At 36.0% G+C, this 26,704-nt stretch overlaps 1 protein-coding gene across 1 annotated transcript in view; it reads right to left on the bottom strand.

Moving 5' to 3' along the window:
- LRBA (LPS responsive beige-like anchor protein) overlaps nt 1-26,704 on the bottom strand; it is a 730,439-nt gene that overhangs the window by 34,821 nt on the left and 668,914 nt on the right. Inside the window, 5 exon segments of the mRNA XM_041738215.1 lie at nt 401-556; nt 5,814-5,876; nt 10,614-10,806; nt 15,062-15,108; nt 15,111-15,150. Of these exon segments, the coding sequence (XP_041594149.1) occupies nt 401-556; nt 5,814-5,876; nt 10,614-10,806; nt 15,062-15,108; nt 15,111-15,150 (499 nt within the window).

Here is a 26,704-nt window from a genome sequence, read left to right as displayed (position 1 = left end):
GGTATCTGCTACTAAGAAATACATTTAATGAGAATTTCTATTAAGGGAAAAAAAGTGGGAAAATACATCTATATGTATGTGCATCTGCTATATGATTGTGCATATACATGTGCATATGGTATTTACATACCTGGGTATGATTTCAAATGAATCATTCATTCTGTAAGCATGAGTCATGGGAGCCAAACCTACTATAAAAAACTTCCTCTTAAAAACATGCTGAAGTTAACTTAATAGTAGACTATGGAATAGATTTTTACTTAAAAGGGGAAAAGTGTCTCTTCCACATATTATGCATTTTACAACTCTGTAATTTCTAGAAGGAAGATGAAAGAGCATTCTAAGCCTCTCGGTGCTACTTTTAGTTAACTTTAGTTCATTGATGAAGAAAATACGTTACCTGTATCTGTAGAGTAGACTCGAAAACTCTTATCCCAGAAGCCAGAGATGAGAATATAGCGGTTGTCTGAAGTGATGACAAAGCACTGGGAATGGACTTGAATACTTTGGTCTAAAAGGTCAGTGATTTGCCTCCTGTGCATTCCTGTATTGCTGGCTGTGAGAACAGAGTAAGAAACAAAAATGCTACTAAACCCCACACATACAAAAATCCTATAGTTTGTAACACTGAGGGTGGGGAATGAGGGGGGAGAGGCAACACGTTCCAGGATAAGAATATTTTATCTTTAATTTTAAATTTTAAACATAATAATATGTGAAAAACCAAACAGGAAAAGATACCCGGTTGTTGGAAGAATGTGGGGTAGCTAAATTCAACATCTCACTAAGAAATTCTGCCTAGAGGGAAAAATAATAACATACTACAATTTCAAAATAGTATACAATTCTCAGAACACGCTTTCCAGCTCTTGGGCAGGACCAAACTAGATTACAGTCTCCAGATTGCACCACAGTTAGCTTTGTGTTTCTGACAATCTCATTACATCCATTGTCATGAGAATGGATTCATGTTGTGACAATCTATTACCTTTAACTTTTTGTCACAAGAAAGAGATATTAGAATTTAAATGTTATATATTTGAAATATCGTAGCATCTTGGAGTACTTTGGCTTTAACAGCTCTTTAATTTGACTAGATGTGAACTCCCATTTTCCCTGTTTACAGCTGCACTTGCATGTAAGGAAAGGATAGAATGACTATTTATTAAAGATACTTGTAATTGAAAAAGTCAAAGCACAGCACACTGCCACTTTCTTACTCCTTATGTAAGCAATAAAACAAGACAGTCTGGCAGTGTGTTTTCAAAGTGCTACAGAGCACCTGATACGGGGTTTGTCACAAGGCACAAGGTCAGACACAGAGAGACATCAAGCACATAGGAAGAGTAATAATCCTTTAGAAATACACTATCAAGTATGTCATTATCAGAAAAGGAATTTTCACTGAGATGCCTTTTTTGGAACCATGAGGCCAACCAAAGAGAAAGCTTTGTTTCTAGTGGCCTGAGTTATTTCACCACCAACTTTCTGATACAAATAGTGGTTCTTATAATAACAAAGGAACTTGATTGTACCAGAAATCAAAACGAATGAAGTAAATTTCTGCATCTGATCATTACATTCATTGTATTATTGTCTTCAGGTTTTTTTGGGGAAAGAAAAATCTCAACCTTTATAAAATGCATTCTTGATAAAAATAAAAAATAGAAAAATATTCATTGTACATAACAACTAAGTATGGCCAATCTAAGAGAAGGCTCAGAAAGTAATGCAGAAGAAAAAAAGTGTTCAAAATACTTCCCAGTGCTGTACTGGAACTACTGGAGACAGAAATAAACTTTTCTTTCCTTATGGCAAACATGACATAGCAAATATATGCGTAGATACTGTGCAAGCTTCTGCTAGCCTCTGTCTACACGACTTAACCATGTAAGATTATTAGATAACTATTTGATAATAGGCTTCATATACTTTTGGAGGATTAATGAACTAGAAAGTGATAGCAGTAGTAAAAAGGGTAGAATTCTATTTGGGGATCACTCCTCTGCTACCTCCTTCCCACACAAAGAGAAGCTGCTGGCAAATGAAAAAAAGCTTTTATGGGTATCATAGTGCATCAGAGAGAGACATTAGTGTCTACCGCAGTGAAGCTGTGTGGTACAACTTAGATCTTTTATTCCAAGAAATCTAGCAATTTAAAGAAAGACAAGGTATGTAGTACTTTCTGTACTGGTTACTACAATACTTCATTCCACATGAAAACTGTAAAAATGTTTATTTTTGTTACCATTTATAGGACTTTAGCTTTTATGATACAAACTTTCACTGGTCTTTGGCTTTTTCTTTGTTTTTGTTTTTTGGAGGGCATGGTCTCTTAAGGGATCTCACTTCACAGCTCTGGGTACATGCATAATTTTGAATTGAGGGACCACAATGTACCTACCATGGGTAAAGGCTGATGCCCTTTCAGCATTCAGATGAATGATTTTCTAAGTAAGTGCTTACCTGTAATTTAATATTGCAACCCCCCCACCCCAATCCATCCATCCATCCATCCATCCATCCAATCTATATAACCTATCTCACAACTGCCTTTATCTCAATGTCTCCTGAGATTCAGTACTGAAGGTATTTTTATTTAATGAAAATTAGGTATATTTGTCTAGATAAGCAGTCTTCAACCTGGGGCATGCATACCCGTGGCAGGAGGGTGATATAAGATTTCCCAAGGGATAAACAGGCACAGATGGTTTTAAGGGAATCAATTTCTAGTTCCTCAACTTTTATGTTCTCTTCTCTGAAATAGATGTGCCTGAGAACTCTCCTATGAGTTTTTCTTTCTTATATCCCTTTTTGCATGCTCTTCTTCCACTAAATAAAATAAAGGCATATTTCTTTCCTATCTAGAATCTTACTATAGTACTTTATCTCAGGGTATAAAGATCTCTTGAGATGCAAAGAAAGGGACAATTCAAAATACTGATGTGAGGCTGAGAATGCCAAGGTATCAAATCATTCTGCAGGGCAGGTGGTTTCCAATTCACTGCTTTCAATAAAATGGAAGGAGGATCTAATCATGATGTCAATTGATAGATCATTAAAAATAAATTTCAATGATAGATTGCTAAAATGATCATTTAATGATAGACCATGAAAATAATTCTTAATAATAGATTACTATATAAATTGTCACATAACTCAGAAAGAGTTAAAAGATTTGAGTGATGTTGTTAAAACAAAATTCTTTCCTTTCACATCTATTTTCTTATGTAACTTTCCTTACAGATTCCACCTACTGAAAAAAGAAAAGGATAGAATCATTGACAAATCTTGTCTCATTCAGCAGCAAATAACATTCATTCATAAATACTTGAGCAAAGGGGAGGAGGAGGAAGCCCTATCCATTTCATTAAAGGTATATTTCCAATAAATTATTTGTTTTTATTTTTAATAATGTTTATTAAAATTTATGATTTTAATAAGTGTGTATTAATAGTATTTGTAATGATAACTCAGTGCAGATTAGTTTTTAGAAAAACTGAGTCTTATGATCATAGGAAATTTTAACATTTGAATTTACATACCTATGTTTAATTTTTCATATATTTTTACTGCTGAAAAGTATAATAAGGTAATCAATTTGAGAAGTTAAAATTGTGTAGAAATATAAAAATATAAATTTAAGATGGAAAAGGAATATAAAGTTGTCAACTGTTAAAAGCTTTTTTTATGCATTTTTTAAAAACAGAAAATGGTGACTATCAATTCACTTTGATATTTAAAATCCATTGTATATACTTAGAATTTTATACGCTATGCAAGAAACAATAACCTTTGCAACTATATAAACTTGTGATAAAAACTTTCAGAGGCTACATTAAAAATACAAGAGAATGTACATGATTTTAAACAATATTTTAGGAGATACAAGAGCAAATAGTCTGGTGACCAATTATGTAGAGTAGGGAAGAAAACTATGGCCTGTGCCTGGTTTTGTATATAAAGTTTTATTGGAATACAGAAATACTAATTTGTTTATATATTGTTTATGGCTGCTTTTGTGCTATAACAGAATTAAGTAGTTGTGTCTGAGACCTTATGGTCTACAAAGCCTAAAATATTTACGATCTGGCTCTTTACCAAAATGTTTACCCACGCCTGGTCTAAAGGGTGACAGTTGTTGAAATCATTTAATTAGACTTGACTATAGGATATTCATTGTCAAGTTTTAAGGCAAACAGTGATTTATACTTCATAAGTAATGCTTTGAAATGACTTATCAAATGGACTTTATTTTCCTGACTTTTAAAACTTTACCCAAGTGAACATTTTTTTCCTTGTTTTTTTAAATTTTATTTTATTTTTTTTATGATAGTCACAGAGAGAGAGAGAGAGAGAGAGAGAGAGAGGCAGAGACACAGGCAGAGGGAGAAGCAGGCTCCATGCACCGGGAGCCCGACGTGGGATTTGATCCCAGGTCTCCAGGATCGCACCCTGGGCCAAAGGCAGGCGCTAAACCGCTGCGCCACCCAGGGATCCCTTATTTTTTTAATATATGGCAAATCATATGTACTGAAAGCAAAAGATGATTTAGGAATCACAGTAGTATTTATCCTTGCTGTGGGTAATTCCTTCTTAGATTTCTGCTTAAATGTGGGAGACTGATAAGTGAATCAGTTTTGAGCTTTAAGTTATTTCAGTTCATCTTGATAGTTCATTTGCAAATGGTAGCCATTTAGTGCTACTGAAACAATGGTTTTAAAGACAAAAAAGGTGACCTACACTTAGGGAACACCTTGGATTTTAAAATAATAAATCAGCTTATTCATTTGCTTTATTTAAAAATTTAAAAATTTTAAGTGCAGGGAAATTTAACAAAATTTAACAAAATTACCAGCTACACAAAATTACAATGCTGTCCATTGACAGCATACCCGTACAACTAGGCAATTAAGTTTTTATTCTAAAAGTTGCTGAATAACATCTTTTATAACAAGAAATGTTAATATGTTAATATCAGTAACATTCTCGGTGAAGCCGTATTTGAAATTCCCACCCACAAGAATGAAAAATGCTAAACTAGAGATTTCAACTAACTGACTCAAAAAGCACAGAAGGAATTAAATATTCGAAGTCATCTGCTACAGATGCTCATTTCATCCCAAAGGCTCTTCCTGGTCTCCTCCCTTTTCCTTTTTTCCCCCTTGAACAAATTTAACCTCCAATGGCAATTTATTGGGCTGTAGGACCATAGGAAAATGAATACAAATATCTTAACACTGCCATTGGCTGGGCAATATATTTCAACTTCGAAACTGCTCTGCAATTGCACATTAATCCCCTCAGACTGAACAGAGGGTCCAGGAAGAAAGGATTGATCTCCTTTAATGATGAAACCCTGGCACTGCAGTTTTATTTTTCACAACACAGTGCTGCTAAGAACCCCACTGTTATTATGAAAATTTCCCTAGCAAAGGAGCTCCATCACATTACCGGTGCACCAATTCATCATAACGTGCCTCGCTCCTGCTCATCAACAAGTCTGAGTGATGAAAAGATCCAATATTATCCTGACAGTACTTCATGCGCATTCTCAATCACACATTATTACAGCATCCATATTAATTTTCAGTGACACGCGTCCTAGGCCTGTTCAAATTAGGCAAACCAACGAGGGGGAGTTGATGAAATACCAGCATAGCCACAGCTCATTGCATTCCAATTTGCATGCAAATGGTTTATCAGGAAAATTCCATTCCCAGCAACCAGCAAGTGAAAAACAACTGTAATCTACACTTCAGGGCCACCATACAGAGCTTAATGAATCGCAAAGAGAGAAAGAAGTGACAGACCTATGAGAGGATCGATTTCCACTGGCAGCTGGTATGGCTGGTCTTGTACTGCACCTTGATGAGCTGGAATTCACAAAAGATTTAAAAAAAAAAGCATTATTTTTCATATACTAAACTATATAACAATGCTAAAGTCAAGTCTTACGTAAAATTGTTTCCAACCTCCAAATCTCTCATATACTTTGGTGAAATTTAAAGAAAAAAAAATCCAGGTGCTTTTATGGCTAGCTTATGAAACATTTATTTTAGATTAGTGCTGTTCTGAACATGTGCCATCAGCAGTGGCTCCAGTCCTAGGCCATAAGCTATAGCAGATGCTTGACTGGCAACCTCTGATGCTGCAACAAAACAAAATTAAGTGGTAAAGCGCGCTGAAAACAAAATGTGACAACCATCTGCTGACTGTAGCAAATACTGTTTTTTTGTTACTTCTTAAAAAGGCAGTTTTGAATGCTACAGCACAAAGGATCCACAAAAACGTCAATTTATGATGGAGAAAGGGAAAGCTCTAAGTCAGGGAACATTTAATGTTTCATCCATCACTTAAAACCAATCAATTGAAAGTTTGAATAAAAATAAAGAAAGCTATCCGCAGATAAATGTTTTAGTTAAATGCATTTGGCTGAAATATTTTCTTCAATATTGGATTGAGGTTTTTAAGAAAAGTTTTATTAATATTTAATATTTCCATGGTTTCAATTTAAAAATATTCTGAGAAGCAAATGAATAACAAAAATCAATCCATACTAAGAATAGTTTGTTCAATTCTCAAAATGGTTCTAAAGATTCCTGCATAGTTATTTTATAATTGAAAAGAGATTTTGTTGGTTGTTTCCCTATGAAAGGTAGAAGGACTTAGGTAAAGAAGAAGTGTGCTAGGGAGCAGGAGCCTCTGCTGGCTACTTATGCAGACTTGGGCAAGCATAAACCTGAAAATGAAGGCTTTGGAATAGATGATCTTCTCAGCTTTGTAACTCTGATAAATTCTGGGCCCTTTTCCAAATTATTTCCCCCGAATGACTCAGCCATTCACTCTGGTCAGTATCTGCCTTTTATAGACTTATCAACATCTAAACTACTGCTTAGTTGGTATTAGAACTCTGCTGAATGACGTCATATTTTAGGAAATCTTTCTGTCCTTGAAGGGCTGAAAAGAAAAATGGGGTATGTTCCAATGAGTTTCATTAGATTATTTTAGAATTTATTATGTCATCATGTCCCCTGTTAGCAAATATCAACTTTTCAAGGTGGTTTTAAAGATCATTAATACTGGTTCAAGTACAATATTAGCACTAAAAATTACAGTTGAGTATGTATAAGAAATTAAAGTGGCAGGAGAAAAGAAGCTGTATAACTCAGTCTTTTTTATTGAAGGCATTGTCTGCTCATCACTGGCTCTGCCAGCAAAGAAATCACAGGACACATATTGGTAATATTCAGGGAAAATGCACCATAGCCTCTGATTTTTACCCACCAGTGCCATTAACTTCCAGTAATACCAGTGCTGATCACTATTAATACCTTGACAGACTTTCTCTACTTCTCTGAGAATCTGGGATCATAGAAACATGGAAGATACACTGTCAGTGAAATTGAGGAGGGTAACTATCTGTGGTCATGCCTCAAATTCTGGTGCTCCCACTGACTGCCCTATGACCTTGGGCAAGTTATGTAGCCTCTGCGGTTCAGTTTTCTGATTTGTAAAATGGGTTAGACTGAACAATATGAAATTAATAATACCTGACATTTGACCTATAAAGAAGCTATTTCATATGGTTCAACCTAAAGACAGAACCTACATCCTAGCATTATTGAGGGGATCAGAGAGCTAATACATGTAAAGTGATTAAAACAGTATCTAGAACCTAGAAAATGTTCTATAAACATTAGCTGCTATTCTTTTATTTTGTTCGCAGGTCCTGTAAGGTCCTTTGAGGGAGAAGGAAAAATAAAGATGATTTAAAAAAAAAAAATCAGGACTCAGACCTTGCTAAAAGAAATGACAGTAGCTAGCTGTCTAATGAACAAACTATGGAAATCATAGATTCTTAGAAAAGAACTAGAATCTAAATTTTAAAAAAAAAGTAGTATAACACGAATTTAATATTCGTTGAAGAAAAGCTGTTAGGGATTTCTGACATTTTTGTTCCTGACATTTGTTTTAAATCGAGGCATATCAAGGCAAGGAAAAAGTAGAACAAGATAGGACGAAAGATCAGATTTATATAAACATACTTGAAATGAGACACAGATTTAATAAAATGGATGCTTAATATTTTCAGGTGTAGGTATAAGCTCAGAATTGAAGATCACATTGTAGAAGGGTAACTACTGGGTATTCCCATAGGTATTTATCTGGTGAGGAAGTGCTGCGTCATACTGTAAAGCCAGAGGGTGAGACCAAAACCCAAGGTACATATGGTGTCTAAATGGGGTGACACAAGGTATTTGTGGCATCCAAAATGGGTGTCTCTCCATCGTCTGGGGCCCCCACCTGAGGCAGAACAAAGAAGTTTATTGAATACACTGCAGAGAAGCGGCTGGCAGCACGGCAGAGGAGAACCAGTCTGCCAGGAGGAGGTAGTGGGTGGGGGCTGCTTTTCAAGGAGGGAGGCAGAGAGGGAATCTTCCCTTCTTTGGGAACTATGCCTCATTGTAAGCAGCCCATTGATTAGCTAGGGCCTCTGGGTATTTCAAGTGGGTGGCTTCAAGAGCCTGTCTGTATTCTATCACTCAAGCTGCTTGCCTTCCCCCCTTTCTGATCAGCAATGACAAATCTTAGGCATTTTGGGTGGAGGTTTCATCCTCAGTAGTACAGACCCAAAGAAGGCTCACTGGGGAGAATAACAGGCAAAGAATTGGCAAAACATATGCAGTCCTCCAAGCGTGTAGCTTACAGAATGGTGAGCTTGGGCTGGGAAGGGCTGGGTGGAGTGGCACTCCAGCAGAGGGACGCTGCCCCCAGACCACTTTACTATCTATAGAGAACCTAGAAGTAAGGAAAAGAATACCTGACAACCAAGTACTAAGGGAAGCAGGCTTTCCAGTCAGAGAAATAGGCTTGCTCAAGATGGGAGGTCCAGAACTCGTCAGCAGTACTTCTGGAGCGTACCTAAAACTTGAGTATCAGCTGGAGACCTTGTAGCCCTTGGGTTGAGCCAGCTCAGGGCCTGCTGAGTTTGCCATTAGCTCGGCTAAACTAAAGACAGTGGCAGAGTAGCCAGGACTTTCCAGCAGGTGAAAAGGTTTGTTTTCCCTCACATAGCCAGTCACTCTGTTTAAACTGAGAAGTTCTCAGAGCTGCCACTAGCAGCCACCAGGACAGGCATCATTGGTGCTGGCCCTGATGCCACACACACTGGTGCTTTTGCCCAGCTCTAAGAGTAAATGTATACTAGGTAAATCCTTTAGTGTATTTGATAGAATATACCACCAGTGTGTTTTTCCTCTAACCAGTGGTATTAGAGAATCCAAAAATCACATTTGTTAAATGATAACCTTTAGTCCCAAAATATGTCATCTGCATACACACTTATCACTATAAGTTCACTTGAAGAAAAAGGAATAGAAGGACCTAATAATAGAGACAAGATATACCTGCCTCAATTTCTACCTTCTCCACTTTTTTTGAAATCTATTCTCTAATCAAATACTGGCATTCATTTCCTTTCTAACAGCCAGGAAAACAGCCATAGTTAGTAAATTCTGATACCAATCACAGATTCTTCATGATGGGTACGTTATTGAGCAAAGTCAGCGTACCAAGTTTTGCTTGAATGTCAATTCAATTCTGTTCCATTCTAAGAGTTTTTGCATCTAATTGGCATGAGGCCCTGTTCAAGAATTTATATTTTTGTTTTTGCAACCAGTTCGGGTATTATAATGAGCAGCACTTTATGTACATTTTACAGATTTAATGACAAGTTAACAGACTATTAAAATCTATCTTTTAAAATGTCTTACCTAAAACAATGGCTTGGAAAAAAGCCTATAATCTTCAGGACTTTATAAGATTTTCCTTCTTACAAATAGGATTTCTAACTAGTGGCCAAAAAAGAACAATGCTAGATCCAGATCCCAACATTCCTGTTCTAATGAGGGGCAATAAATCATAGTGGGTGATCATAAAATTTGAGTCAGAAAACTTGGGTTCAAACCTGGCTCTGCCACTGACTGGCCATATGTGATACTGAACAAGGGGACTCAGTATCTTTGTGGTAAACTGTGGGGCTGGATTAGATGAACTCTCAAGTCTCCTCAAACTTTGGTTTATGATTCTAATGGTTATTTCAGTAGCTTGCTGTTAGTTACTCTAACTATTCAACACTTAATGGAAAAATAGAAATGTACTTATGGGTTCGTAGTATTTTGGGTAAGTAATTTAGTTGTTCTTTTTTCTATCATCCATGACAAATACTATGATGTCATGTACAAAAAGGCATATAAGTAGACAATCAAAAATGCTGAGTATATGAATAAGTGGAAAAAAGATCTAATAAATAAATATATATTACTTATGGACACAATATAGAATATCATTATATTAAGATAGAGAAATAATATTTGTCTACAAGGAATAAAGACAAACCACCAGATGCCAGAGTTTATGTTTTAATATTTGTATTATATGCCTCAGAAGGGACTTCTTTAAGCCTTTCAAACTATTAAATATTTTGATTCAGACGAATGCTTGAAAATTGAAAACCTTAAATGTTGAGCTATATTTAAGTGGCTATTAAAGTTACAGTGCTTTCTATGGTGTTCAGCAGTTACTATGTATTATAATATTTCTTTACTTACCAGGAAGGTTGTGCCACTTGTTCACTGCAAAGAGCCTGTTAGCAGTGACTGTGATCACAGCAGGAGTCGCCAAACCAGGCTGGGTGTTAGCTGCCACATGAGTGACAGGGGAGTTGGAGGGAAACTTTAGGACCATGATAACATCCTGCTGGGCTTGGTCTGTGAACATCAATGGACTCTGCAGGAGGAGATACTGTTGAGTGGGCATGACAAGACCCAAATATACAAGAAGGAAAAGACAAAGAAAGACAAGAAAGAGAGAGGGTGCAGGAAAAGAAGAGGAAAGACCATGTTAACACAAGTTGCAACTGAGAGTGTGGTGAGCAGAAAGGTTATAGAAATGGCAATTAGGATTGGCTTGTTTTTCATGTACGTCATTAGTTGAACGTTTTAGTGATTGAAGTAAAATAACATTAACAGTAACATTTAAAAAAATCCATAGATTTTATTAGCTCCCTTTCCCACCCTACTCTCATGAAGGACTACAGAAATGATTTGATTTAGATTCTAAATAGGCAAAGTATTGGGGATTGCATTAAACCATTTCAGTTGCTATTACGTGTCAAGTACAAAAAAAACAAAGAATGAGGATAGGCAATAGGTACAAAAGCAAGGCAAGGTAACTTCAAAGATCATCAAAAGTTGTGTTGAGTTAGCACGAAGATTTTGACAACTAAATAAAGAGATAATTAAAACAAACATTTATAAACAATAGTTACACAGCATGTATTATTACAGTAGAGAAATAACTTACAAACGTAATATACAAACTTAATTATAAAGGTGTTTCAAAGCAATGCATAATTAAATGTACTTGTAAAAACAATATATTTATATAGTGTACCAAGTCATAAACACTGCCCTATTATAATGCAAATGGTGCTTGCTCTTAACAATTTCTGCTATAGCTAAGGATAAAGAGAAATACCTAGATGTCCCTCTGCTCTTTTGATTAAAAAAAACTAAAGCGCAAGACTTTTGATTTTGCCTTTGAAAAGCAGAAAGTAATTGAAAATGTTAAACAAAAAAACACTGTCTGTTCTAATAACTAGCAACAAAATAAATCTTGAAGACTACTAAAGATTTAGAACATTCCTACAACTCGTATGTCATAATCCAAGACATATATAACACTGCTGTGATTTACTGGCTTTATTTATATGTCGGGGTAGTATGCTATCACCCAGTAATTGCACTGTGCATTTCCAGCAATCCTCTTCTACATGTCTATTTTCTAATAGCTGATTAGTATCATTCACAATTGAAACACTTTGATGAAGTGCTTCTGGCTGCTTTCCTACTGCCATATTTCAAAACACCAGGTATATGTAAATGTGTTAGGCACATATATTTAACACGTATTTATTCAGAACTGCTAATAAAAAATTAAATACATTTGCATTTTTATTATCAGTCCTTTTAAAAAAGTTATTAAGAGTACTTAGAAAAACATATTGCACTAAGAATTCCTATTTGCACTCTTTGCATAAAGGTGTAAATAAAGGCAACTAATAAGCTACCCAGACACCCTTCTGAGCAAGTGGCTAAAAGCCAATCAATATTATGAGTTAATCCTCCCTGGATGCTCATTCAATTAAAGGTGTCAGTAATGCCTCATCTGATGTGGCCTCAATTAAATCCAACTATCTGATGGTGTGAAAACACAGGGGGATACAGCAACAGCAGCAAAACCAGACAAATAGGCAGCCTTCGTGTGCCTGCTAATTACTACACCTGGTGTATATTATGGCTCATGCACTTAACGCAGCACGAGGTGGCTTTAATTTCTGTTATATTCGTGTGTGTGTATGTGTGTGTGGTGGGGTACGGTGCACTGATGGTTGATGGGGGGGACTCATCTGAATGGTAGTAAAAACAATAAACATTTGGGCCTTTGATTTTCAAAACCTTTATATCAATTAGTAAATTTTGTTATACAAAGAACCTTTTATACAATTTTTAAGGAACTCTGTGGAACTGGGCAAAAATGAGAAATAGTGAGCAACAACAAACACAATACCCTACAAGCTAGTTTTGAAGAAGTCCTGGGAAAAGGAAATGAACATCATTTCAGAGTACCAAACCTTATTCTTCACTTATAGTTAAAAAAAATATTTACTAAAGTCAATTTATAAACTCTGAGAAAGAGTATAACATACATCATAAAGTCTCACTGAAAGGAAGTTGATACTTATTTTTGAGCTTAACAGCTCATACTGTAAATATGATTAGGCTGAAATTGAATAATTCCAATGTTTATGTCCTTAAAAAAAAAACACAGAAACATCTCTAATGTGTAGGAAGAATGTCTTGTTTACATAGTGACTCTAGTGGGCCAACTCTAGGCCACATGGCAAGGACAGGCCACTTCCAGAGAAAGCCACAGACATCATATCCGGAACCGTCCACTGCATTTTTATAACAGGCTGTCCCTCCAGTCTGTTTCTACATGCTCCATCTTTGACTAGTGCTCCCGAGGTAGGCAAGCAGTGGAAACTCTTGGGAGTTGCATCACATCCTGGGCTATTAAGTATGGAATAAGAAGCACCAGAAATAAGTAGCACATTGCAGTGTACTGGGCTAGTCTATGGTGATGGCAACAGTGGCATATGAGGATGACGACTGGTAAAACAGGGATCAGAGAAACAAACCTTCATCTAATTTTGGGTGCCTCAGGGAGCCACATCTGAGGTAGAAGGAGGAAACTGCTAGCCCAGTTTCATTCAGTTGTCACAGATTAAGTGTACCCTTGCTGACAACTCTGGTTTCCTTCCAACATGCCTTTCTTTCCCACCCACATATGTGTAATGTGAAAACACAATTTGCACACGTCTGGAAAGGAGTTCAGGGATTCAATTCAGAGGATAAAGATAATGGGAAAGACTGTATCCCATCCTCATATTAGCGTGGCCTTCCTATCCTAGAAAGCTGATCTGCCTCAATGAACTCTTTTGCCAAGGAGAGAGGCTTGGCAGGAGGGGCTCCCCTCTGACCCAGAGACCAAGTCTGTGCAATGACCCAGGCAGAAAGTCAGTGGAGCAGTGGAGGCGTTTCCATTACCCAACATCATAATAGCCTGAGTCTCACTGATAAGCTATTACTAAAATGATTTCTAAACCACAAACATAAATCATTCTTGCTATTTTTTATGGCATTATCTTCCACTGTTCTTGTTAAATGTTTGCTTTTTGTGTAATCTGCTCACTAGTTACCCTTTATGTTCACTTAAATCTGATCTCACCTGTTTAAAAACACTTAAGGGAAAATGTGATGCAAATAATTTTTAAAATGAGCATACTTTATTGTGACGGCCAAGTCACATAACTAGAGAAAGAAGGGAGAAAAAGGTTTGGAAGAAAAAAGAAAATAACAAAGAGTGTGAAAAGGAAGACACAAAGATGATGGTGAGATAGAAAGAGAAAGGAAAAAAAGAAACGGAGTCAGAGGTGAAAGGGCCACATCTCTTGCTCTCTTTGCTGCTGTCTCGTTTCTAATATTGATCAAAATTCTACATCTCCAACTCCTGACCCTGGGCTGGTCTCTGACTTGTTTTGGCCAATAAAATGTGGTATAAATGATGCTGTGTGAGTTCAAGAGCTCAAGCTTCAAGAAGTGTTCTCTTGGAACATTGTTCCTATTCTGAAAGTGGCCTGAGCTAACTTCCTTGATGATGAAAAACTACATGGAAAGAGTTCTAACTCAGCCTACCCGCAGCACTTCAAGGTGAGACAAGCAGAAGAAATGACCATTTAACCCTCAAAATCATGAGAAATATAAATCACTGTATTAAGCTTTGGGTGGTGTGGTATACCAAACCACCTTTTCTTCTCTCTGCAGTCCCTTACTCTCAGTAACAATGTCCTACATTTTAGTTTTAAAATTCCCAAACAGAAAAATATACTGGGATGTAAAGAACAAACACAATAGCAAAACTAATCTAGAAACTCATAGGATCAAATCAGAAAATTCATCTTTCGGGACGCCGACATGGCTCAGTGATTTAGCACCTGCCTTCGGCCCAGGGCGTGATCCTGGAGTCCCGAGTTCAAGTCCCACATTGGGCTCCCCTCAGGGATTTTGATTCTCCCTCTGCCTGTGTCTCTCATGAATAAATAAATAAAAATATTTAAAAAAAAGAGAAAACTCATTCACCTTATGTCTGGAGTCATTATCCTGCAGTGGGGATATGTGACAATTATAAACCTTTTAATTCTGCAACATAAAACATGAACTGATGAGATCCTAGAGCACCAGAACAATGTTTACCTTTCTAAAGACTCCAGAACAGCATGCAATAATATTTACTGGTTGTTAGGAGGCTGACAAACATTGCATAAAAAGAACAGGTTCAGATGTGGCAGAGAATCTCAAGTACAACAAACATGGTTATGAATGTTGAGCATGGTCTGAGAGAGACGCAAGAAATTAAGAGTATAAGCGGCACTTACCACTTGCATAGCAGAACCTCTGGGAGGATGGGGCTCTATGAGTAGTGAGAAGGTGTCTGTCCAAAACTTCGAATTTGAGCTTCAACAGCCTGAAAAATGCATGGGCAAGTTTGAGGGTTAAGAGGTGCTAATTATAGGCAGTAGAACCACAACTGTCACCTGAAAATGTCATTCCTACTTCTGGCTTGTTTCATGCTGAAAATCAACTTTATGTTTTCACAGTGGGTCTAAGCACCTGGCACGGGCATTGAGGGTGAGGTCATCCTTTAGTACTGTGTAAGCTGTTCCTATAAAACCCTGCAAAACCCTCTCATCTTGCTCAGTGATATGAAACAGAAACCAGCTATTACAATCAGAAATTGTCCTTTTTGGCTCCATCTCTGTTTTCTTGCATTTTTTTCTCCTGCTTGCATCATCCCTGATGACTAAAGCTAATCTTTTACAGGTATAGAGAAAACCTATTGCTGCTTTGATTCTAGGCCCCATTTCATCCTGGGAAGTAGAAAGAAGGAAAAGACTGTATCCAATCCTCATATTAGCGTGGCCTTCCTATCCTAGAAAGCTGATCTGCCTCAATGAACTCTTTTGCCAAGGAGAGAGGCTTGGCAGGAGGGGCTCCCCTCTGACCCAGAGACCAAGTCTGTGCAATGACCCAGGCAGAAAGTCAGTGGAGCAGTGGAGGCGTTTCCATTACCCAACATCATAATAGCCTGAGTCTCACTGATAAGCTATTACTAAAATGATTTCTAAACCACAAACATAAATCATTCTTGCTATTTTTTATGGCATTATCTTCCACTGTTCTTGTTAAATGTTTGCTTTTTGTGTAATCTGCTCACTAGTTACCCTTTATGTTCACTTAAATCTGATCTCACCTGTTTAAAAACACTTAAGGGAAATGTGATGCAAATATTTTAAAATGAGCATACTTTATTGTGACGGCCAAGTCACATAACTAGAGAAAGAAGGGAGAAAAAGGTTTGGAAGAAAAAAGAAAATAACAAAGAGTGTGAAAAGGAAGACACAAAGATGATGGTGAGATAGAAAGAGAAAGGAAAAAAAGAAACGGAGTCAGAGGTGAAAGGGCCACATCTCTTGCTCTCTTTGCTGCTGTCTCGTTTCTAATATTGATCAAAATTCTACATCTCCAACTCCTGACCCTGGGCTGGTCTCTGACTTGTTTTGGCCAATAAAATGTGGTATAACTGATGCTGTGTGAGTTCAAGAGCTCAAGCTTCAAGACGTGTTCTCTTGGAACATTGTTCCTATTCTGAAAGTGGCCTGAGCTAACTTCCTTGATGATGAAAAACTACATGGAAAGAGTTCTAACTCAGCCTACCCGCAGCACTTCAAGGTGAGACAAGCAGAAGAAATGACCATTAACCCTCAAAATCATGAGAAATATAAATCACTGTATTAAGCTTGGGTGGTGTGGTATACCAAACCACCTTTTCTTCTCTCTGCAGTCCCTTACTCTCAGTAACAATGTCCTACATTTTAGTTTTAAAATTCCAAGAGAAAGCATGGAATAAAGACTAGGATCATGTCAGGACTTCTAAAATGTTTTTTGATGGGACTAAATCAATTTATGATCAACATCAGGACAATCTTGAAGAAGAAAAAGTATCAAAAATAAAATGAGAGAACCTGAAGCATAGCGGTAGTCACAAAGAAAGAGGCGGGAGCACTGCTATTTTATGATATATGGATTTATTAACTGAGCTTATGAATGTGAATCTTAAATTTTTAAAGACCAGTTGGTGGGGATCCCTGGGTGGCGCAGTGGTTCGGCGCTTGCCTTTGGCCCAGGGCGCGATCCTGGAGACCCGGGATCGAATCCCACATCGGGCTCCCGGTGCATGGAGCCTGCTTCTCCCTCTGCCTGTGTCTTTGCCTCTCTCTCTCTCTGTGACTATCATAAATAAATAAATAAAAAAAAAAAAAAAAAAAAAAAAAAAAAAAGACCAGTTGGCAAAGCCAGCACCTTTACCCTTGACTGCTGCCTTTGGTGGTCCCTGCCCAACAACCACATGTCTTTTCCCCTATTTAAATGGAGGAGGGCAGGGGAGAGATAACTTGCACACATGGCCTGTGGCACTGGATGGTTCAGAGTGTTAATCTTGACTTAGCCATTTTTCTGCTGTGTGATTTTGGGCAATTAGCTTAACCTCTTTTCCTCATCTACAAAATAGAGAAACTAAGAATACCTAGTTCACAGAATTGTCTAGAAAATTAAAAATACCTACAAAGTACTTTACACATACTAAGCACTAAATAAAATGTGGCATTATTATTAGGTTTGGGACTCAGCGTGATACTCATTTAACACAGCTAATCAGGGAAGGAAGGGAAGAAATGTTTCAGGAGTTACTAATGATAAATTATTTTAGGAAACTGAAATCTGGCATAAGATTTTAAGATATACTGCAGGGCTAAGCACTCAGAGACAAAAATATCTCTTTGGAGGTTGAGAGGTCAATCCCAAACAAAAGGGATTATATGCCTCAACCCTTATGGAAGCTGTGGTATTTGAAAGAAAGGGCTAAATGTATAAGCCATGGACTAAGGAAAAAAATCAATGGGTCTTGGAGAACGATGACTTTGAGCAACGAAGAAAAGAAAAAAGACAGACTAATTCTTTTTCTTTTGAACTTGCATATTTTAGAGAGTAATAATGCAATGGATGGAAATAGAAGTTTCTGTTAGGAGAACTAGTTTGCCATGAGAAAGTGTATTTTACATGACATGTAGAATCTGAAGTGATAGTGATAACCATTACCCATGTTGAAATATCCAATGAGCAAAAGAAAGCCCAAGATTGGCTCTGACATCAAAGATCAGTATTGATTTAGGTGTAATTCAGAAAAGAGAAATGTTAAGTCAATGGTTTTAGATCTTTCTCTTTCCCTGTGTAATATGTGTGTATTTTTAAGCAACAGAAATGACTTCCTTTTTCAAATAAAATGTAACATGAAATCCCAATTTATCAAAAATATAGGTATAGGGCTATCTACTTTAAAGGTGGATGAAGCTATCCTTAGTAAGCTTTCTTAGCAACTCCTGAAACAATTCTGAGAAATCTTAGGGCTGTGGCACACAATCTGAAACTCACTGGTTAAGCTCCAGGAAGGAAATACATGAGACACACACATAAAAGGAACTATAGCTGAACTCTGGGAAATACTCATATTTAGGGTATCATATAAAGAACTAATGAAGAAAACAGAGGAGGGGGTAGTTAGGAGTCAGGGAGCAGGACAGTGATATGGAAGCTGTAAGGTGAGAGTTCCAAACACAGAATGATCAGTAACATTAACTACTCCAGAGAAGCTAAGAATGACATTATTGAATATAAATTTTAATTATAGATATAAATTTAATGTAACCAGTCTTAATACTACATATCCTGCTTCACATTTTACATTGTTTTGAAATGAAAAGGATATGAGGGGTAAGATAACTTTAAGAAATACCAATGTTCTCTCTTTTTCTTGAAGATTTATTTATTAGAGAGAGAGTGAGAGAGAGAGAGAGATAGCACACACATGAACTGGGGGAGGAGCAGAGAGAGAGAAGCAGACTCCCTGCTGAGGATGGAGCCCAATGTGGGAACCTGAGATCATAGCCTGAGCTTGAAACCAAGAGTCTGATGCTCTACTGACTGAGCCCCCAGGTGCCCTTATTATTATTTTTTTCTTGAGAAAGAGTACACGAGGAGGGGGAGGGGCAGGGGGCAGAAAGAGAGAGAGAGAGAGAGAGAGAGAGAGAGAGAGAGAGAATCTTAGGCAGGTTCCATCCCCAGTGCAGAGCCCCATGTGGGGCTCAATCTCATGATCGAGAACATGACCTGAACAGAAATCAAGAGTTGGATGCTTAACTGACTGAGCCCCCTGGAAAACACTTCTTTAAAAAACAACTAAAATTTTAGAATTTGCACATTAGTGACCTCTTTCAGGAAAAGGCTTTTTCAAGTCATGTAATATAATGGTCTGATTATTTTCCTAAATGACAGAACAAAAGCTGTATTATCCCACACAGGTTAACTATTGATTTTCTTTCCAAGTCCTCCCAACAGCTAAAAAGACTACAGAATTCTTAGGCATGAATACTTTAATTCTTGAGTAATCTTTAAGAGTTGTGGGTGATAAAAATACAACAGAAAGGGCTATTTCGAGCGTGAACATTATGGAATAAGATTATTGGATAATGATTATGATCTCAAATTCTTGTAGTCACACTTTGTATCATCAACTGACAGTTGTAGATTCTCTTCATTGTTTCTACAACTCACCTACCATTTTTCATTCACCCTGATCTCTGAAGCAGTCTACACTGTTGATCACATCCTAGTTTCTTCACATTCTCTCTTCTGTGGCTTTCATGGCTCTACCCCCAGTTTAGTTCTCTTTCTTCTTTATTCTCTTTCATTTGCTGACTTCTATTCTCTCTCATCCATAAAAGAACTCATCACTGCAAGTTCTCTTCTAGCATTCTGAATTTCTTCATCTACTCTTTCTGCCCTGGAATTTTTTTCTGCTATGACTTGAAACTTTTCTCTGTGGGAAAGACTTTCAAATCTAAACCCAGAGGATTACTGATTTCTATCAAGTGTCCATTTACACTGTTGCCTAATGGCCATCTATGTATATATTGTGTGTATCATATATCTCAGCACACTTAAAATGAACATATCTTAAAATCGTGTTAAACTAATTTTATTCTAACATTCTGCAGTCAAAGGTTAGACTCCTATTTTGATTTTTATGTCCTGATTCTTATTGATATTTAAAAATTTTACCTCCTCCTTTCATATATAATCATTCACTAGATCCAATCACCTCTTTTCTAAAGTTTCTCATATCCCTCATTCCTTTCTGAATTCAGGTCCCTTATAATTTCAGGTATTGAGAACTGCAATAGTCTCTTTAGTTTAGTTTCTTCTCTTTAGTTTCTTCCTTCAGTATGAACTGCAGAATTGAGTTTTCCCAAACTCTCTTTTATGCAATATTCTCTTGATCACATGTCTTCAATTCATCTCCAGCAATTAAAGGACTAATGTCAGGCAATAACATCTTTCACTTTACTCCCTTATCCAGTTCTCTGATACAGTGTTCTTTTTCAGTCAGGCTGCTTTTCTTATATAAATATAATCAGCTCTTTTTGTTCTTTCTCTCATGTGACTGCTTCTTCTGGAATGGTCACCCTCATCTTCAATTTTCTGAGTCCTACCCCTCTCAAGAAAGCCCTGCTTAAGTTCCACATTTTTGGTGTACTGTTTCCCAAATCTCTTAGCCTGTTCATCTGATTACACACTTGATTTAAGCTTCCTTGTAAATGTTTTCTGTAACTTTTAATAATTACTAGTCTCTGCACTATACTATAAAGGCTTACAATATTATATATTTTAGCATAAAGTACCTTGCACATAGTATTCTCACAACAAAAAAAGTGAATTTAGTGCCTATTACATTAGCAAGCTCAATCAGACCTTTATGCCTCCTCATCTAGATTTGTACTGGGGACAAAACCAAGCTTGAGAGAGAAGCACAGTTCTTGACAAGGGCAAAATGTGGACAAGAGGGAGTATAAGTGAAGGCTGATAATTGCTATTACTGAGACCAAAGAGTCTTTCAGGGAAGGTCTGAAAGATGTCAGTAAAGGCAATAGCTCTCATTTCTTCACCCCAACATAGCTGAGGGATATGACAACACTTTGGTATCTCACTATATAATGATTTTCTTAAGAGCCAAGTGAGAAATTCCGGGGCAATATGTGTGATTTGAAAAAGTCCCTCAAAGTAATTTTATTTATCACTTTTTCATCACTTTTCCCTTCAGACTTATGTATAAAGCAACAGAAAATTAGAGGCACAACTGAAGTTTGAAGTCACAGAGAACATACAGGTGTTAAGATTCAGGAAAGTGGACTGGTATTGCTTGATAAACTCTACCAAGTGCCTAAACTGTTTTTAATGAACATTCCTTCATCTAGATAGTCTTAGTTCCAGATGCTAAAAATTTGCTTATTATGTTAAATTTTTATTATGGAATAGGATAATGAACCCCCATGTACCCATAAGTCAATTTCAATAATTAACACATTTGGCCTTACATTATCTTACAGGGGGATGAAAAAGTGCTAGAAAGATTCAACGAAAAACAAGAGAATGTTCCTGCTTTTAAACAGTTTATCTAAAAAAAAAATAAAGTTTATCTTTTTTCATTTCTACTGTAAAATTACATTAAGAAAAAAAATCCTACAATAACCAAAATTATAAACATTATCCAGCAGCCTTCATCTTTCTTTGGAGTTAAATACACCTGAGCTTGCAAGGAGATGTTCAATCCTCATGTTGCAAATTTGATTATATAACTTCTCTACTTAAAATCCTTCCATCCAAATTCCTTTCCATAAGGTAACATCACTCATGAAGTAAAGTATGCAGACATCGGAACAGACTGCTTAATTTAAAATCTCAGCTTTTTCACATATTAGTTAAGTGACTTTGGGCAAGTTACTTAACATTCTGTGCCTTCGTTTCCTTATCTAAAAATGATGATAATTAAGTGGGTATTATGAAGATTAAATGAGATAATATAAAACATTTAGAACAAATCTTGACATAATGTAGGCTAGCAATAAATGTTTCATATGATTATTACCCTATATACATAAAAGACAACACAGTGCTGGTTGAGGTTAAGTAAGCATTTCATAATGTTACCAACTAGTGATAATTATGATTAGTAATAATATAGCCTCTGCCTATGATTCTAGTCTCATCCTCTGCCACCATTCATCTCATATCATATACCGTGAGATGTAATGTGTCCTACTGTCTTTGTATATACTATTTTCTTTTCCTATTTTTTTCTATTCCTTTTCTCTGTGTGGGGTTACCTCCTTCTTATTTTTTAAGACATAGCTTGGGTATCTCTGACTTCTGGGAAATTTCTTTTTCAGTCTCATCAGACTGTTGCTACCCCTCCCTGTTCCTCTTAGAGCAATGTGCACAGACCTCTACTACTTACTTAACATTTTAGTTACTTGTTTATAATTTCTCCCTTATTGATTCGGCCATAAGTCCCCTTGAGATGAGAGACTGTCAAATATTTCTGTGTTTCTGGGTACTTGACATACAGTAGGTATTCAATAAATATTTACTGAAAGAATGAATGGTCATCCAAGTCAACATAATTCAGCAGGGATGCAGCTAAGATACACTCCGAACACTATTACAAAGCAGCCCCACACTGAATAAAACATTCTATTAAACATTTCTACTAAAAAGCTTACTTTATTATTTAACATTCTTATTCATTGATTCCCAATTATTTCTGTAAATAGCCTGTTACTACTTTTTTAAGAAAACCTGAGTTCAGCAGGCAGCATTCCAGATGTTGAAATATATAATAAAAAAGACTATGCAAATACTTTGAGCCATTCCAGTAAAACCACATATTTATATTTTATAAACAGCATCTCAAATATTACCTAGAGAATTTATTAATGGATTTTCAAATGGAAATATTATGAAAATATTTTCAACAAGCTGCATGTTCCATTGTTCTCTGTGCCAACTATTGCATACTTGCATGATTTTATAGCTGTATCTAGAGAAAGAGACAGCTTATATATATATAGATTAACACACTAGAGAGAATGAAAGGAAGAAAGAAATAAAAGAAATAAAAGTAAACAAAAGTAGACTTGGCTTAGTGACAATGTGGTATTTGGCTTCAACTTAACAATGACTGTTTTAGTCTCTCAGAATGGGTCTTTTTAATCTAACAGAGGAAACAAGTTAAATCAGCACACATTTAGTAACCAACAATAAAGTTATAAAATTTTATTTTAAGATGGGTTTGGAAGAGAAATAACTTAAACATATGGATGCAATTAAGGTAAACACATATGTATGCTGTTTCTTTTAAGCAAACAACTCTGAAATTGTATTTTATCTCCTATATATTTACATCTAAAAACACTATAAAATTGGGATAGAGAAATTGAAAAAAAATTTATCAGGAAAACACATTACATTTAGCGATCTATTAAGATTTTCTGTGATTATCAAAATTAAGTTCTAGAAAGCTGTTTTGGGCATGAAGAAGGGCACCTGATGGGATGAGCAGTGGGTGTTATACTATATGTTGGCAAATTGAGTTAAAAAAATTAATAAAGCTAGAATGAGAAACAAAATAAATTTTTTTCCTATAGGGGATGTTGTCATTTTCTTCTTTCCACCCTCCCAATTAAAATAAAAAGGTATAAGCGATGCCTGGGTGGCTCAGCAGTTCAGCACCTTCCTTCAGCGCAGGGCATGATCCTGGAGTCCTGGGATGGAGTCCCACATTAGGCTCCTTGTATGGAGCCTGCTTCTCCCTCTGCCTATGTCCTGCCTCACTCTGTGTCTCTCATGAATAAATAAAATCTTTAAAAAAAATAAAAATGTATGGTATGATTTAAAAAATAAAATAAAATAAAAAGCTGTCGTAAGATTCTAGAGTAATTCTTTGCCAAGAAAGGTTTAAAAATCCAAATAAGATCCTATATTTTATATTTCAGAATTAATTCACTTTTCAGTACTTAAAAAAAGAGTCACATTAAGAATATTCAGTGATTTCTACTGTACATACAATATTATTAACTGTGCCAGTTTTCCTCTTGCCCTACACACATTTGAACTTATGTTGAGCACAATTTGCTAGATATTTGGTAGGTTTACACTTAATGTTTACTGACTAAAATGTCTGGTTGATCAGAATCAGTGTTCTTTGGGGCCACAGTTAAAAATCTAGCTTTGGTATCAGTGAATTTAAAAATATAGTAATCAAATGACTACTTAATTATAATATGTTGAACGTTATACTTAATTCCTAAAGGACAAAAATCCTACAATATGAACTACTAAGGCTGAAAGAGGACAAGTACTTGATAAAAAAATACATGGGGATTCCAAAAGACAAAATTATATATAATATATATGGTTTTGTTTGGATAACATCTCTAGCTTGTTTAAAAAAAAAGGCAAAGCATCATTTATAAACATTAAGAAATCAAACTTGTTCTTAACCTAAAAAATGAAATGCAAATTTAATAGAACAAAAACAGCCCTTTAGTAGAAGAAAAATTTTCAATGCACAAAATTTTTAAAAAATAGCATAATGTGGGGCACTTGGGTGGCTCAGTTGGTTAAGCGTCTGACTCTTGATGTCCGCTCAGGTCCTGATCTCAGGTCATGGAGACTGCCTAAGACTATCTCCTTCTGCCCTGCCCCACCTCTGCTCTGCTGGTGTATTAGCGTGCACTCAGGCTCATAAGAGCCTCTCTCTCTCTCTCTCTCTCTCTCTAACAAAAAAAAAAAAAAACCAAAAAACCAAAAACCAAACAAAGAAACAAACTTAAAAACAGTAGCATAATGAACCTAACTCAAATTATTTAAAAGGAATCTTTTAAGATTGAAATATAAATATTCAAAGTGCCCTAGAAATAAAAAAAAAAACACATAGAATTCAAACTATGTAAAGCATAAATGTAAAAGATAAATAGCCTACAAGTAAAAAAAGAAATGTCATGATATACTAGCATATTTTATTAATTTTTTTTAATTTGGCTCCACACCCAGCACGAAGCCCATTGTGGAGCTTGAACTCATGATCATTGCATGATCAAGACCTAAGCCAGGATCAGAAGTCCAAACCTTACCTAACTGAGCTATACAGGCATCCCTAAGCATATTTTTAAAAAAGGTTTTTTTATTTATTCATGAGAGACATACAGAGAGAGGCAGAGACATAGGCAGAGGGAGAAGCAGGTTCCCTACGGGAAGCCTGATGCAGGACTTGATCCCAGGACCCCAGGATCACAACCCAAGCCAAAGGCAGAGATTCAACCACTGTGCCACCCAGGTGTCCCATCCCTAAGCATATTTTAAACTCAACTAGATAAATATTCAAAATAGAGACCAGATTATATGGTGAAGAAATAAATAAGTTATTTTTTTTTTAGAAATAAATAAGTTAAAATGAAGTTATTCTATGTAAACATGGACTTGAAACATAACCTTTTTAAAAAATTTTTTTGAGAAATTATACATATAGAAAAATAAAATTATGTTTTCAACTAAAGACTGAGTTTTTGATTCTACTTCAACAAATTTTCATAAGGAAAGAGGGAGATGAATGCACAACAACTTAGATACAATTATGACAGCACTCTCCAGCAGTAAAAATGGGACAAAACTACTTAAACTCTGATGATGAAATATTATGCAGCCATTAAAATGAATGAGTTGAGCTGAACGTATCTTACATGGAAACTAGTCTATAATATGTTGATGAAAAAAAAATCCTAATTACCAAAGAATTTAGTATATGACCTCATTTAAGTAAAAAATAAAAATAAAAGTATAAACACACACACATACTTCCATGTGTTATGTGAGCGTACATATACTTGAGTATACATGCACAAAATCTGGAGGGTATGTACCAATCTATTATCAGCTGTTATCTCTGGTGAAAGTGGATAAAAAGATTGGCGAATAGGGATCCCTGGGTGGCGCAGCGGTTTGGCGCCTGCCTTTGGCCCAGGGCGCGATCCTGGAGACCCGGGATCGAATCCCACATCAGGCTCCCGGTGCATGGAGCCTGCTTCTCCCTCCGCCTGTGTCTCTGCCCCTCTCTCTCTCTCTCTCTCTGTGACTATCATAAATAAATAAAAAATTAAAAAAAAAAAGATTGGCGAATAAAAATTAATACTTTCTTCATTTTTATACTGTTTAATATTTTATATACTGTTTAATATCTTAACATGCATTACTTTAAAAATAAAGAAAAACAAACATATTTCCATTTTGAAAAAATCTTAAAATAATATGAAGAATCTAAGAAAAATATGCCAATATTTATTATACCTTTATGAAGTTTAATTTCTCCATCAACATAGTAGCTGGAAGAATTTTTTAATCATTTAGGAACAACTCCAGTTGATAAACTGGTCAAAAACTGTGAACTGCAGAGACCTTCTACAAAGTTAATTTTGTTATTTGAGCTTATTTCCTAATTTATATCTACCTGATATCAAAGAGCCTTTTGTTTTAGCAATATTTGGTCATCATTTAGTATATAAATTTTGCAAGTAAACTATATGCTTTTCACAATGTATTTGTTATCTCGAGATATATACATGTCATGATGATATGGAGTACATAAAGAGCAAAGAGAAAGAGCAGCTTGCTAAATAAAATAAAACTTAAAAAAAAAATAATGCAGTAATAAGAAATCAGCAGAGAGGGAACATTAGGAAAGGAGAGGAGTATTTTTACTTATATATTTATTCCATAATATTATGGAAGTTAGCAAGGTAAAACATAAGGTGATTTTAAATTGTAAAAATATGCATAGATTTCCCATTAGTGCATTTAACTGAACTCATACATTCCAGACACACATTAAATTGAGGCCCAGCCCAGCCTCACTACAATCTCCACTTCTTATAGCTGTCCATCCACTGCAGCATAATCCCAGCTGCCAATCTGAAAGAAACCAGCTAGTCAGAGCAGACACAACCAACAGAAACAAATGTCACTCAATAATGTTCAGCGGCACTGTGTTCATGGATAATTTCAAACAGTATCTC

Source organism: Vulpes lagopus, chromosome 23 (assembly GCF_018345385.1).
Source record: "Vulpes lagopus strain Blue_001 chromosome 23, ASM1834538v1, whole genome shotgun sequence".
NCBI classification, from domain to species: domain Eukaryota; kingdom Metazoa; phylum Chordata; class Mammalia; order Carnivora; family Canidae; genus Vulpes; species Vulpes lagopus.
Note: the sequence above shows the minus strand (reverse complement) of the source record. Positions and strands in the feature narration are given on the sequence as shown.